The sequence below is a fragment of the Fusarium verticillioides genome, chromosome 9 (genome assembly GCF_000149555.1).
Source record: "Fusarium verticillioides 7600 chromosome 9, whole genome shotgun sequence".
Classification (NCBI taxonomy): Eukaryota; Fungi; Ascomycota; class Sordariomycetes; order Hypocreales; family Nectriaceae; genus Fusarium; species Fusarium verticillioides.
In genome coordinates this window covers 1645125-1660003 of record NC_031683.1, presented here as the reverse complement: position 1 = coordinate 1660003, position 14879 = coordinate 1645125, and the positions used below count along the sequence as shown (strand labels likewise).

Sequence of the window (14879 nt, the reverse complement as noted above, 5' to 3'; positions counted from 1 at the left end):
TGCCAGATGCAAAACGCTTCCTCCATATGGAGAAGAACCATTGTTGATAAAGTTGCGGAGTGTCGTGGCATGAAACCCGTGATGCGATATGGGCCCATTCGTGGCCAGATGTTTCTGAGCAGCAATAACCTACTGTCCTGGGCAAACCACGATCGGTCACTACCTTAGGTATGCAAGTAGTCGATGGCCATCAAAGATCCAGTGCCAACTCATGATCATTGAAGGAAGAAATCTAAACTATCATCATTACATACGTCTAATATGCGAGGTATAAAATCACCTTTATACTTTTCCACGCTCTCTTGGGCCATTACAACCTCAACTTCCACCAGCCCACCATACTTTCACCATCTCTTTTGGTACACTCAATGCTGATGAGATGGACCTCTTTCTATTCGGTCCATTGCTTCCCGAGGAGCCCTTCGAGTCTTTTGATCCCTTAGAACTCTTCGACTTTGAATTGTTTGTGTGTCCTTTAGTGACCAGCACTGATTTCCTTTGGGTACCGTCTTCCCCAAGCAATCCCGCGCCCTGACGAACCACTCCGATCCTCTCTTTCACTGGCTTTGGTGGTGGTTTTGGAGGAGGCAGTGGCCTCATTTCCACCTCTTCTGGTATATACTCCTTAGGAACGATTGCACGGATTCCGAAGTTGCCTTCTTCTTTCTTTGACCGGCCATCACGTCCTCTACCTCGTCCTTTACGATCGAATCCAAGCTGGAAACGTTGCGGGGTATCTCGCTCGGTAAAAATGGCTTCAAGCTCACTGTCTGGCTGCCATTGTGCGGCTCGGGGAAGTGATTTGAAAAGATTGCCGTCAACGAGAAGTGCTGTAACAGATGCAATGGTTGTTGGCGAACGAGGAAGCCTAATCCGCTTCCAATAGATCCACGCAATGATATGAAGAAACATCAAGGCGCCCACGATACCCTGTAGAATTCGTGTGGCGATCGCATCCTGTCGAAGACGAACACTCTCTGTAACTTGACTACCGCTGATAACTGGGACGGCCTGAGAAACCGGCTCATCAGGATCAATACCACTGACAATATTTGTCCCATCTGTGACTGGGAATGTTCCTCCTGGAGACAAATGCCGTCGACTCTTGAAGTTCAATGACTGTGCCCTAATGATTCCGTGCTGAGATAGGATAGCAGACTGCACTTCGTTTGCGGCACTGGGAGTTGAGCTACCGAAAGTACTGTCGGGTACAGCGAACTGAGATGCGTTTAACATTGCAAAAAAGGTGTCAAGGAGACCATCTGAAGTTACGTTGATGAGCTTCGAGTATTCGAGCTCTGGAATAGCGACAGTCGTGTCCTGGGCGCTGCTTTCGACCGGAATAGGAGGATGGTCCGGATAGAGACGTAGATCGTCGGGTCCGTGGAAGAGAGCATCGACATCGACTGCTTCAATGGATTCGTTACAGGCAAGAGCATTGATGCTGCTCACTGACATGTCACTACTGCCCACATCGACTAGCTCTCCCCATATGTATAGCCAGTCTGAACAGTGTGGCGACGACGCCGTCTTTCTTAAGCCGACACCGAAGAGCGTATCTCTACTCAGGCTTCTGCCATTTGCAGGAAATGAAGTCGTTGTCGTCCCAATAATTGCGTTGCTACCATTGCGCTCTCCAGTTCCTCGGCAGGTCTCGCCTTCGAGATCGACACGTAGTGGATTGACTATTCTGTCGTCAAGTTTGTACTCGAGGGTGAGATTGGTGGAAATCTTGTCGGATTGGTATAGTCGGCATGACATGTTTGGGCGGATTGCTGTAAGTCGTGCACTGAACGTGAGATCCTTGCCTTGGACCGCTTCGGCTAGCGATATATTCGGTACGTTGAGATTCGCATATGTGAAAGGGGGGTACGGTGCATCGCCGGCCAGTATCAGCGATGCCATGATGGTATCGTTGGTACAGTCAGTACAGATAGGATCGTCGTTGGAGGATGCTAAACTGTTGGCGAAGAAATCCTCGGTACGCAAAGCGATGCTGGTGTTCTGAGCGACTGGCATCGGCTCAAACAGAGGAGCAGTAGCGACTACCATGAGAAGCGCAACAAAACCACCAGATATGGCGGCCAAAGCAGCGATATCTCGGATCTTAAGAGCCCTGGACCACGCGACATGCCTCAATGCATTCACAAGATTGAGTCCCACCGTTTCCTCGAACTCTCCTCGGCGTGAGAGATGCGAAAACGGCGAGAGAAGTCTTGTCCACCACTCTAAAGACAGCATGTACATTGCCACCAGAAGAAGCACCAAGCCTGGCACTACAGTCCATGCGATGTACGCTCCATCGTCCTTCATCGTCCTTAGCCCATCATTTCTCTGAGACACTCGTAGGGAAATCTCGAATCCTATTATAATACAAGCCAGAACAAGAATGTAAATCAACCGAATCAGCCCGTGCAACGTAACGGGCTGTCTCCAGCCTGAGGAATCGAAACGGCGAGGTAGAACGTTGGCTGGAGGTGTGTTGCCTCCAAAGATATGGTAATACCCCAGGTTGGGATTCTCCAATTTTTCGTGACCCTCAGCACCGCTCATGTACGTCGAGCCATCGAGTCTTGCTCTCAAATTCTTGTTGGGTGCAGCTCCCATGCCTTTCAGGCACTCTACCAGCGGGTGGCTGTGTGCCACCACTGAAGCCATACCAACGATGGTGCTGGGATCTCTGGGGAGGAAGCCTTTCCTGGGAACGAGGAACATTGTCGACACTACCAGAACAAAGCAGATAGCAAGGAATACAGTTATGATGTATGCTGGCACCGGTCGTACGACGATACGGCGTTCAACATAGCTCGCGATAGCTGTTGAAGTGCTTGTTGAGGGTTCCATCATGGCATATCGAGCAATCACGGCCGAATACTGCGTGAAGAAATTCTCGGAAAGTCTTCTCAAAGTATCGATGTCCGTTAAAGACGCCAGACTAGGCAAATCTCCTCCATCCCTTGAGCTCAACACGATGGCAGCCGACATAGCTTCGTCAATATCAACAATGGCTTCTCGACTATACGATGAGTTCGTGGACGCTGCCAACAGCTTCAGTCTTCTTACTTGGTCGGATTCGAAGGTGCTAAACATAGCTCGAGCGACGGTCCATGCTGGCACCTGACTGAGCGTGGTGTTTGTCGCCTGTTGGGCCGGTGTAACGGAAAGGACGGCCTCGGGCGTTTTAGAAACCTTTATTTTGGTGATGATGTAGTTGGGCTTACACAGAAATGCAGCAGATGTCGATATTGCGCCATTGAAACGGTTATTCGATGTCCTTGACTGGCGCTTGAGCTGATCGATGTCGACATCCAGAATACTAGCCATAACAGCTATTCGCTGATCATCGTCCTTCGCAGAATTTCCACACCGAGCTAGTTGAAATGCAAGAAACATTCTTGGAAGGTCTTCGTTACTCGTGTTGGCGAGTTTCGTGCTTGTAATCGTTTGGTTTGAGGAACATTTTCCATCTGATAGAGTCATGTTCAACAGCATAGCATTCCCATTTTGTAGTCGCATTGAGCTCAGAGTCAACTCGGCTTCTTCGCAGTTCATATCACCGATAAAACCGTCCACACCAGCGGTGATCTGTTTCAGCTCAGGGATATCGCTTATGAATGGCGTGTAAGCTGCTCGAGATGTAACTCCGTTTGGAAAAGTGATATTGTCAACTGCAAGAGCTGCAAGAGTGAAGTACGGCAAAGATCCAGCATTGTCCAGCCCGGAAACACTGTCGATGAATTCGGATTGAATTGTTGTAGCGACCTTGTGGTTGGCAACCGTGGTGACTTTGGGTGTGATGAAAGCCACAGAGAAAATGATTATTAATTTGAAGATTATGCCGGCAATGGCTGGAATCGTTACTAGCCAGTCCTTGATCTTAATTGATTTGAAGACGGCTGCAGGCTCAGAAAGAGAAACATAATCCAGTAAAAGAGACTTGTTAGCTTCAACTTGTGTGTTCAACATGCGGATCCATGGCATGGAAGCAGAAGCCTGAAACTCAACTCTGTACCAGAAAGCAGCCACGAGAATAAATATTATAGTCGTTCCATATTGCCACAGGTATCTCGAAAGATCGTCGGACTCGTGAAGGCCTCCATTGTGTTCCGATAACTGAAGTGCGACTTGTACTCCTGCTATCAAAGCAAAAAGCACAACAGCATATATGGCCAATACTCGTCGATGCAGAAAGACTGGGCGCCATGGTAATTCGATTTGAGTAGGTTCGGATGGCGAAAGGCGCGGTGAGTCAGGGAAAGCCTGGCTCATCCGCGATTTGATGCTTCCCAGAAAAGGCCACCGTATTCCGCTGCTTCTTGATGGTGAAGGATTATTACTTGGATCAAAAGGAGCAGCAGAGCTGGCCAATCTTTCGGAATCGAAGAACGAAGCGACGTTTCCGTGCTGGGAGCCTGAGAAAGCTGACCCAAGTCGATGCGAGTCTGATCTTCCCAAGCCACTCGAAGATCCAGGTTTTGAAGAATTCTCGACTCCATGGACGGCGCGTATATGTCGATGGTACGAGTCAACGGGCTGGCGTATCATTGGACGAGGAATCTTTATACTTTGTTCCGCTTGAGATTCCATCGTCGGTAGAAAGTAGTGTGATTATCTAGAGTGTTCAGTATTGTGCATGGTCGGTTCATTATCGTATTTAGCAGCAAAACCATGATGCTGAAGAATATGCAACCGTGGAGTTTTCCCAGGATTCTATATCGCCATATTGAGAGAGCAGTCGTAGCAGAATAAGTCGTAAAACAGGTTCTCGTGAAATGGAATTGAAGCAGATGTGACGTGATGAAACGTATCAGAAGTGAAAGAGAAAGACAGAGAGTGACGAAGACCAAAAGAATGAATGAATGCAGCCAAGGCCCTGCAGGACTGGAAAACAATTGGAAGAAACTTTTCAACGAAAGACGTAAGGTAGGTGGTAAGCAAGAAGCAAAAACAGACGGAAGCCAGTGAGAATGTGACGAAGGGGAAGAAGAGAAGACAAGACAAGACAAGACAAGACAAGACAAGAGACAAATCACATTGGAAGATTGATATCAAGGCCTTCCTTGTTCGCATAAGTCAACTACTCTATACACAATGCTAGCCAGCAGAACAGAAGACCTAGGACCCAAGCCACGGCAACAGAGAGCTAATGCCCTACTATAATACAGTTTTACAAGGCCAAGCAGGCGAGCACTTGCATGTCTGCAGTTCCCCGTCCCATGTCTTGGTCGGAGGAGCCTCAAAATGTCATCGCTTCTCCGTATCATAAGGAGACGGTAGCCCACAAGAGGATAAGCCGAGTCTAGATGAAACGGGCCCAACAGGGGTATTCTCCTTGGGATCCGAAGACCTGGCAGCACAGCAGACGTAAGTTTCAATTATTGGCCAGGGTATTCGATAGCACTGCAACCCCCTATGATTCCAATGTTTTTGGTCGCTTGCGATGAGGCGTTTAGGACTGCGGTAGACCGTCCGTTGCGCTGCTGTTTCTTAGCAGCCGCAGGTTATGGGCAAGGATGGTCGCATACGTACGTACGCGGAGAAATATCTTTCGAGGAACTATCGTCTCGTGAGCATCTGTTAGCTCAGGGCGAATTGCCCAAAAAGACGTTGTGTTCCCCAGATGCTTGCCTGCATAAAGTGAGGGTACCCCTGCCATCCATGCGCTTGAACAAATCACTCACTGGCGAAATTATACCCATGACTTGGCTGGCGCATTATGGCAATGCTGAAAATTATCACCGGAAAATAAATCCTTGCCTTGTTCAATTAAACAAGCTGCAGATGCCTGTCCTGTATGTTAGCAAACCAAACATTTTTGACAGGAAACGTTTTCTCGTGGACTGAGCGGCATTTATTTTGTGACCTGGTAAATTAACAGGACGAAAGTGGCCCGTCAGGCTGATGCTGTAATCATCGCGTCGTCAGATATAATACTTTGCCTAATAAGTGACAAGGATGAGACAGAACTCGTGTACTATCGTCGTCGGCAGCAAAAGTGTGATGTATTAGGATGTGTTTTGTTGGTGTTGGAGCATAGCCACACCTAGATTTACAGCGCAGGAGTCCTACCCAGTAGTTCTACTTCAACTATCGAGCCAAATACTGCGAATGAGTGAGGACTTTGCCTCAACTGTCAATGCCTGACTCCCGATAAACCGGAAGCTTTCGCAAGAGGTTTCAGATCCTTCTCCCCATGACCTGGACCTGGTAAAAGAATAAATACCTGAAGCGAAGACTTGCTCAACTCAATTCAAGCCATGTTTCGAATGTCACTAGTGTCGTCTGATTCCACGGAAGAGCTCGGGCTGCCGAGATCTTGATCTTCCAACGGCTCTGGTCTGGTCTGGGCTGGATCTGGAGCTAAACTGAGAGACTGCAACTCTGGTGTAGATCAATAGCTCTTCTGCGTGCCTGACAATGGTCTTCATTTTCGTAGATCTATACCAAGTTTGTATTGAAAGATCCCTTCTTTGGTAACAAAACCAGTTTTGTATAAATTTTGAGGCGCAGCATCAGCAGTCACGAATTTTTAATGCCTGTGCTTTTAATCGTGTTCATCCTCTTTGTCTAAGCGGCGGATCTAGCTCCCTCTTATAGCACAATGTCAACCCAGCACTTTATACCATATGCAGCGTAAAACACTCGTCAAAACCATATCCACATCCAAGTCAGTCAAGCAATATCTCGGATACCAACTTACTAGGTTCTCTCTGCCAGAATAAGCTCTTAGCCATAAGCTTTAACTGTAAATAACACTTCTAGCCTATAACTTAGATATTAATACTATAATAACTAACTAATAGCTATAATATAAAGCTAATATAATTTAAACCTAAATAATAACTCCTTAGCTAGCCTTAAAGGTATATAAAAATATCTTTAATCCTTTAGCTAAAAAATGTTAACTTAATACTATAAATACCCTAGATCTTTAAAATAGTAGCTTTAATAAGACTAGTCTTTTATTAATAATATCTTAATTAAACTTATATTTATAATTATATTAATAAAACTATAGTTATACTTTAAGCTATATTAATATATAAAAAGAACTTTAAAAAATATAATAGCTTTAAAAGGCTAGAACTATATTATAAGGCTATTATAGCCTTAATCTCTATATAAGACTTTAATTAGCTTAATAGTAGATTCTTTATCTAATTAGCTCTTTTTAATTATAAGACTATTACTTATATAATAGCTTAATTTCCTTTAAGTATTATTAGTATTATTTAGTAAAAGAAAATAGTACTATCTTCTTTAAAGAACTTAAAAAATAAAAAGAGAATTAAAGTAGCTAAAAGGCTATTTTAAAAAAATTATATCTAGATTATATTTATATTTAATATATAGATAGTAATTTATTTAAAGGATATTTTAAGAATAGTATATAGCTGTTAGAATTATTAAGAAATACTAATATATAAGAAAAGCTTAATAGAAAGTTTTATAATAATATATATATTAGTACTATTAGGGATAAAGGTTAGACTAAAGAAGGTTTAGGGTAATCGGAAAGTAGTGGCAGTATTAAGTTTATAAGTCAGTCATAAGGTTAGAAAATACACTTCAGTTTTAACGCAATAGATACCAACCCACAATCTATCATGGGCTCATCTTCTTCAAAGACTGCATACTCAGCCAACAACACAGGCGGGGCATCAGTTGCTGCATATGAATTATCGAGCGCTCTGACTGATACCCTGAGCGAGATCGACCTCAATGGCTAGTTGTAACTCTAACTTGTTAATCGAACACTCACTGAGTCGGCTAATAGGTAGCTTGAATGAGCAACTTCGCCAGCTGCTTGAACGTCTAGATCAAGAAGCAGCCAAGTATGCCAACTCCAGGGTTAACGATGACGATTCAATAGAATGGAATCCGTGAGTATTGCCCTTGGCTTTTTGGACATGGCAGTTCTGACGACGAGATTCTCAGGTCTCAATCTGAAGTCCAGCTCATATCGGCGGCGTGGAAGTGTGCGCGTGGGACCTATGACCTCGAGGGCACCATGGCTGATACCAGCTACTGCACGTTTCGTCGTGATCAAGTAGTCGACAGCTCTTTCGCCGGGACCGTCAAACTCATCACATCTACTGTCATCGAGACCAAGGCAGACTCGCCGGCGACTGATTCATTACCGGTTCTGGTGCTGGCAATACGCGGAAGTGCCAGTAAAATGGACCACATCGTAAATGTCAACGCTCAGCCCAGGACGACCGACAGTTTCATTGTGAGTTACCCCTGACCACTTTGTTTGTGAAGCCATTTTGGCGTCATTTCATATAGGCTTTCACCCAACTAACAGTGAAAGGGGTGTCTAGAGGACCTTAAAGCCCATTCTGGCTTCTTGAATAGTGCACGAGCTCTGGAATCGATTGTCACAAATCTAATCAACAAGTATCTGGAGTCTTATCCTGAGATGGGTAAGAAGAAACCGCACATTCTTTTTACGGGACATTCCGCCGGCGGAGCTGTATCACAGTTATTATATCTTCGCCATATGTCCAACCAAGATTTAAGTAAGTTATAGAAACGAGCATGGGATGAGGAACTGCCTAACAAGATACAGACAAGTCTGCGAGATTTTCGTGCGTCACATTTGGCGCACCTCCTTGCTTGACCCAGCGCGTTGATCTCGACATGTTTCAGCCAAGTCGCGGAACTTTGTGCGTCAACGTTATCAACGAGTTCGATGTGGTCACTCGAGCCGACAAACCATACATCTTATCCTTGGTAGATGTCGCCAGAGCAATGCTAGACTTGCCACCAAAGACAGCCATTTCCGAGCCTGAAACAAGCGAGGGGATAGTCGGCGCTGCTTTAGAGACGACTAGAGATGAAAAATGCCGCCTTTCAGACGATTCTGAAGACTTTCTTGTCAAAGAATCAAATTTTTGGCGCTTTCCTCGGCCTTTCTACCACCATGTCGGACCTAGGGTTATTCTTTTGACACGCTTCGTTGACAATCAGATGAGTCTCAAAGCAGTTGAAACAAGCCCTTCGGAGTTCCAAAAGTTGCTCTTCTGCCGTGTTACTGTTCATGGCAAGAGATTCTACGAGGAAAGGATTTGTGCTTTAGAGCAGGGACGTTTCAATAATCGGTCAGCCTGGAAGCCAGGAGATTCTAAGGATAAACTTCTTGATCAAAGATAGTTCTACTGAGCAACTAATGGCCAATTCTGAGAATGCGTCTTGCCCTATGAGCGAACTGGCAACTTGACATGATTTCTCCGTCTTGCAGATTCCACAGCCCGATAAAACTGGACATCAGCCAATATCTTGTCGGCGAGGGTCTCGGCAAACCCTGAAACTGGCGACTCTCCAAGAAACTCATCCCCATCAGCAGAGTCCTCCACGGCCGACATAATGGCCTGACACTCCCAGCACAAGCAAACCGTGTACTCCTCTCCAAAACGAATACGATAGAGAGTCTGGGTCTCATCGTTTCCGACCGCCAATTTTGACTTCTTGATCTTGTCATCATGGTTAATGAAGCGGCCACAGCGTGCTTCCATAGAATTCAGGTAGGCTGTTGCTGAGAGTTGGCTGGTATGCCAGACCAGGTCAATGTCGAGCGCAGGAACGAGCATCTTGCCAGGGTAGAATTTGAAAAGCCTCAGATACCTCTCATATCTCTCAACTGCTCGGCGAAGAGTACCTTGCAGCGCTGGGCTTCGTATCCATAGATGAGCGTTCATCTTTTCAACGAAGACGCGTTGGCGCTCAACATTATCGACGAGTTTGCCGATGAAGCGAGAAGCATATGGTTTGTCGATGTCGTGTGTTTTCATGTTGCCTTGTCGGATAATTGATTTGAGAAGAGTGCCTGGAATAACTGCTTTTCCTTCAGGGACTTCCCAGGTCTTTCCGGTGACTGCCCAAGCATCACGGATGGGACCTTGCGACGAGATTGAACCGTGCTGCATCGCAATTAGTTTATGTTATTGAGTTGGTGACATTGCCCGGTATAAACGCACAATAAGTTTCCATGGGAAATTGACCCTTGGGAGGTATTCCCAGTCCTGGTTTCGGCAGTAGTCCAGGTAGTCAGAAGGGTTGAGTAGGAAAGCATGCCAAATCATCAGTATATCTTGTTGAAGGGTCAGTTACGTGTCGGCTGCGAAAGAAGTGAGATACTCACCCACGGGTGGCAGCCATGAGGATTCAGTCATTGATATACCAGCCTTCATATCGTTGGCACCGTCTTTCCCCATCGCCGAAGTCAACCAAGCATCGAAACTGGCAGCCCATACCAAAAACCTTTGCGCTGCTTCTCCAAGGTACCACGTCCATTTCTTATCCCGCTTGGCCTCCCACGACGGGTTTCTTAGGGTGACTTCTTGATTGACATGCTTTTTCAAGCCTTTAATATACTTGCGACGATAGACCTTCTTGGTCGGCTCGCCCAAGTTGAACGACTCGTCCAGTTTCTTTGAATCGAGAATCTTGATGCGCAAGGCATGGAATGCTTCTAGTAATTCTAGATGCACGGCGCATTGCACTGGAGTGGGTAGGTTCTCTTTATGAGAGTCATCGAGTTCGCTGAAGATGTCTGGATTCGGGATGATGGGGTTTTCATCCAAGTCAGTGGCTGAAGGATAGTATGTCTTTGATATGTTGTTGTTGAAGTCGCTGCTGGCTTGGTGAAGTGCACCTATGTTGTAGCCGATGAGGTGCGACATCTTTCAGTGAGGTTTGGGTATAAAGGCGAAGTGCTTGGGGAAATGAATGCAAAGGCGCTGGATCTTCCAAGTATAAGTGGTTGAGTCTGGATCACAAGAGAGTGTCAGAGTTTGATGTTGCTCGTCAGTCAGTCAGTCAGTCTTGATATCAGCACCCGAGCTGGTATGCCTTGATCATACCAAGACAATTAGAGAGCATCCACCAGATGAGTCGAGCCGCAGGGCTGAGCCGATGAAGCTGGGCAACAACACTTATCATCATCATTAACAATAGACCCTTGTCGGTACTTGAGGCCTCTGCTAGTTTGATATTGATCTCATGTATCTTCAGGGCGCATCATTTCTAGGCGTCTACCACCTTGGCAAGAGGTAATTACCCATAGGCAGCCATCAAATCCCTTGTCTATTCTCCTCTTAATCTGCCTCGCTAACGGAAATGTCTTGCAAGAATGCGGAATTTAGAGGTGGCCCTACTGAAGTTCCAGCGACAATCTTGCTGTTTTGGGTGTTGAAACACTCTAGTCGGGCGAGCTGAACTACCTACCTAATTAAACAGGGCCCTTGCTGGGGCGCAGCATCAGACGAGAAAGGCAGTCTGTGAGGCTTTCGACGATGAATGTCTTGAATACCAAGCAATAATGGTGATGCCTATTTCTCGTATATCGCCGAAATACCTCATCGTGTGAATAAGAATGATCATATTCGCTCGTCAATTACCGGCATACACGGCTTGAACTATCGGCAACCGCTCTTCTTCCAAGTCATTCACAATGTCACGCTTAAGGCAAAAGGTTCTTCCCGTGCTCGCAGCATCTTCACTGCCTTCATCCCATATTACTTCTGCGCCTGACATATCATGGACCCGAGTTGGCCCCGGAAAAGACCATATTCTTTCAGAGCTGGAGAGCTTGTACTGGGATGGCGTCAAGGCCGAGCTTGAGAACATCGTTCGCACGCTTAAAGCGTGGCAGCAGCCAGAATTCGCCGATGTATCTATTGAAGACGAGGATGATGATCTCATTCATGGCTTCGATACGTTTCTCGACTCGGTCAGTCAGCAATCTCGAGCACACGCCATACGATATGGTATGTATGAGATCTCCCCCAACAGCGAAATCATATTAACAATTCACAGGGAAAATGAAGCAGGAACAGGCTCGGCTCCAGAAGAATTGGTCGACTAAAAGCAAGGCATATGGGCGCAAGTTCGCAAGAGATGCTATTATCGATTCCATATCAGATCGAATCACACAACAAGCAAGTGATCATATCAAGGGTGATGTAAGAGGATCGATTGAAGGTACGCTTTACAATTCACAAACGGCAATGGGAGATGCACTTACACGTTCAAGCTGGTATCAAGCTCAAAGGGATGGAGCATAGAGCTTGGATCCTCCTTCAAGCTGCTGGTATGTAACACCCTCTGCAAATACTCAAACAATTTGACTGATCTCACCCTTAGGCTTTCTTGATATGGAAAAACTGATTGAGCATCGTCCGCCTCCTGACATGTTCGGATTCTGATAGAGGCCAGCCATTCCCCAACGTGAGTCTATTCCTGTCACTAGCCTTTTTACATCACTCATATATAATAGTCGCACTTTCAAAGTTCAATGATGACTTCACTCCCAGCTTTGAACCTCTTCGTTGCATGCGAAAGCAATGCAAGAAGGTTGTTCGAGGAAGTATGTTCATCCGTAACGACGATGGCTCCGATCCTGGCATAATCTGCGAAGAATGTTATCGAAGTCATTACTACGGCAAATACCCATATACAAAGGCCTATAAGCACTGCATCCTATCGGAGACAATCACGCCTGAGATTAGTAGGAAGTTGTGTGCGTGTCAAAGAATCATTGATGCTAGCAACAGTGAAAGCTTGTTCCCAATATCATGGATAGAAGGGCACACTGGCTACGGCAGCAACATCAAGGATAAATGCAAGCTTCTTCAACTCGGCGACGCGGTCGCTGAGGCCAAATATCTCGGACTGCAGAGCAGTGTAGGGGCGAAGCCTCGATCTCGGAAAGACATCGAGAAGTCCAATTGGAAGGCAAGAGTGGAGGAGCAGCAAAAGAACAGTTATACCGGGTCCTATGGATATACGTCCTCCGCTAAGGGAAATGTTAGTGACTTCGAGGACGAGGAAGAGCCCAAGTCGAAGAATGAATCTGGACCTCGGGGTGGACGGCTCAAGAGGATGAAGACTGTTCAGGAGACCAGTTTGCATGCGAACGATCGTTCGCCTACTTCGACTAGCGTCAGCGTGGCGGAAGAAGCAGCAGAAGATGGAGATATCCCTCTATTCTTCAGGAAGTACGTTGAGAAGTATCCTTACGGAAATGTTCACATGGCGCTCCGTGTTGGCCCTATCGTCATTGAGAACGGTGTTGCACAGTAAGTATCCCTTTTCTTCCCGCTATGTTAATAGTCACTCACAGATAACTTAGTACCAAAGGCGGCGCTCTCGTGTCTCTTCGAGAAATGCCCATCTTCCACGAACGGTTCCACCTGCAGACAATGCCCGACAGAGACCTTGCAATTGGGGGCGGTCTGGATCGTCCTGTATGGAAACGCAAACGAAAGCCCACCGACCGCAAGAGATACAAGGCCATCATGAAGCAAGTCGTTGGTGTGCCATTCAGCGGTGATTATGCTTCTCATGACCAGGAACTTTCTATCATTCAGGATCTCTTAGATGCCTGTAAACAGCCATTTGACGACCCTGGACTGCCTACATCTGATCAAATTAAGTTACTCGACAAGGTGCTCGCGCCAGCTTTGGAGAAGCTCAAGACGCTTCTCAATCCCAGACTAAGGGTATATCTTGGTAGTATTTCAGAGCGGCTTCTAGACCACGATGTTAAGCTGGCTTGGAGTGCAACACATAACAACTGTCAGACTTTCTGCAGTTCACTCATCGACAAGACACTCTTCCAGCCTCTTGTCAATGGGGATCCCGGTGGCATGCTCACTGATGTGTCCCGTCTTTACACCATGAGCTTTGTGTGCCCAGATGAGGGATACAAGAGGCGAGGTGTACGAACCAAGTTTGATGTTCCTTTCGGGCTCACTGAAGAATACCTCCTCCGCTTCCACTTTGGACGTCACGATGAATCAGATATCATCGATACGTATCAAGAGTATTGGTATGACTGGGGTGCCTTTGGCAGCACGCTGTACAAATACCAGGACTTGTATCCTTGGGACTGTACAGAGGCTTATGGGAGATATCCTACCAAATGCGGTGACTGCAACCTTGCCAAGCATGTTTGGGCTTTCCCATTCGACTCATGGTCTATATCCTCGCATCATCTCTCACGCGACCGTCACATGTACGCACCAGCGCTGACTGACAAGGACTTGACAGCCGTTGGCAAAGGTGCCACTGCAAGTTCGTGGGTGCGGAACCGACTCACAGTCCTCTCGGCTATGTCTGTTCTTCACCGAGCAGCCACAGCCATGGCTCAGTCGGTCAGGTTTCAAAAGGCCACTGCATGGCTGCACAAAGACCTAACACAAAGCACCCTTGATCCGTCTCTAGCAAGAGTCAAACTTGGTGGTATTCACCGTGCTCAGCCATGCAGTCACTACTACGAAGCTGGAGTTTACAGTCATTTCTTTATTGCTCCCTGGGCAACTCTCACTCGTGCCAAACAAATCGAGGCGTATGAACTACAGCGAGACGGCCGCGTTGGTCTGCCTGATATGCCAGCTTACCTTCGAAAGCGACGTTTCGGTGGGCATGTAGACTTGACGCAGTACAACTATGTTGACTTTGGAGGTACAAACCCGGCACCCGACATCGACATGCTCAACTTGGCGCACCATCACCACATAGGCATGGATCATGTAGATGGCTGCTACACCGACTCCCACTTCAGTCCAACGTCCGAGAAGCCGTGCCATGTCTGCGCGAGCGGGTGTGGAAGTTCAGCACGCAACGCAGCAGACTGTGCAAGTGGGGAGACTATCAGGATGGCCGAGGCGGCTACTGCTGCTGCTCTCGCTGCAAGTGTTAGTCACTCACATTCAAGTTGTGGAGGGGGTAGTTCTAGTTGTGGTGGTAGTTCGAGTTGTGGAGGGGGCAGCAGTTGTGGTAGTTCTAGTTTTTGAGCGTAAGCGATGAGGACTTGTATAGATTTCATGCAGTATACAACAATATCAGATGTTAAACTTGGTCTATACTTTCTT

At 46.6% G+C, this 14879-nt stretch overlaps 5 protein-coding genes across 7 annotated transcripts; 2 read left to right on the top strand and 3 right to left on the bottom strand.

Moving 5' to 3' along the window:
• Positions 1-221: 221 nt before the first annotated feature.
• Positions 222-4587, bottom strand: FVEG_10359 (hypothetical protein; the record flags this gene model as incomplete). The annotated part of the gene is made up of 1 exon (XM_018899485.1): positions 222-4587. The coding sequence occupies one exon, from the start codon at positions 4585-4587 to the stop codon at positions 319-321; it is 4269 nt and encodes a 1422-aa protein (XP_018757555.1). The 3' UTR covers positions 222-318.
• A 445-nt stretch (positions 4588-5032) lies between these two features.
• On the bottom strand, positions 5033-6239 carry FVEG_10360 (hypothetical protein). 2 transcript variants are annotated; one of them, XM_018899487.1, is made up of 3 exons: positions 5682-6239; positions 5530-5556; positions 5033-5477 (listed from the first exon to the last, which is right to left on the bottom strand). In XM_018899487.1, the coding sequence occupies exons 1-3, from the start codon at positions 5713-5715 to the stop codon at positions 5245-5247; spliced, it is 294 nt and encodes a 97-aa protein (XP_018757557.1). In that variant the 5' UTR covers positions 5716-6239; the 3' UTR covers positions 5033-5244. The 2 variants fall into 2 exon arrangements, with proteins under 2 accessions (XP_018757557.1, XP_018757556.1); XM_018899486.1 differs by having other exon boundaries at positions 5530-6239.
• Positions 6240-7572: 1333 nt separating this feature from the next.
• Positions 7573-10235, top strand: FVEG_10361 (hypothetical protein). 2 transcript variants are annotated; one of them, XM_018899488.1, is made up of 5 exons: positions 7581-7725; positions 7778-7883; positions 7939-8233; positions 8315-8522; positions 8573-10235. In XM_018899488.1, the coding sequence occupies exons 1-5, from the start codon at positions 7608-7610 to the stop codon at positions 9154-9156; spliced, it is 1311 nt and encodes a 436-aa protein (XP_018757558.1). In that variant the 5' UTR covers positions 7581-7607; the 3' UTR covers positions 9157-10235. The 2 variants fall into 2 exon arrangements, with proteins under 2 accessions (XP_018757559.1, XP_018757558.1); XM_018899489.1 differs by having other exon boundaries at positions 7573-7883.
• Positions 9166-10685, bottom strand: FVEG_10362 (hypothetical protein; the record flags this gene model as incomplete). Its single annotated transcript, XM_018899490.1, has 3 exons — positions 9166-9923; positions 9981-10093; positions 10145-10685. The coding sequence occupies 3 exons, from the start codon at positions 10683-10685 to the stop codon at positions 9201-9203; spliced, it is 1377 nt and encodes a 458-aa protein (XP_018757560.1). The 3' UTR covers positions 9166-9200.
• A 770-nt stretch (positions 10686-11455) lies between these two features.
• On the top strand, positions 11456-14855 carry FVEG_10363 (hypothetical protein; the record flags this gene model as incomplete). Its single annotated transcript, XM_018899491.1, has 6 exons — positions 11456-11771; positions 11821-11985; positions 12038-12094; positions 12148-12196; positions 12237-13082; positions 13136-14855. 6 exons carry the CDS (start codon positions 11456-11458, stop codon positions 14799-14801), a joined length of 3099 nt encoding a protein of 1032 aa, XP_018757561.1. The 3' UTR covers positions 14802-14855.
• Between the last annotated feature and the right edge of the window lie 24 nt (positions 14856-14879).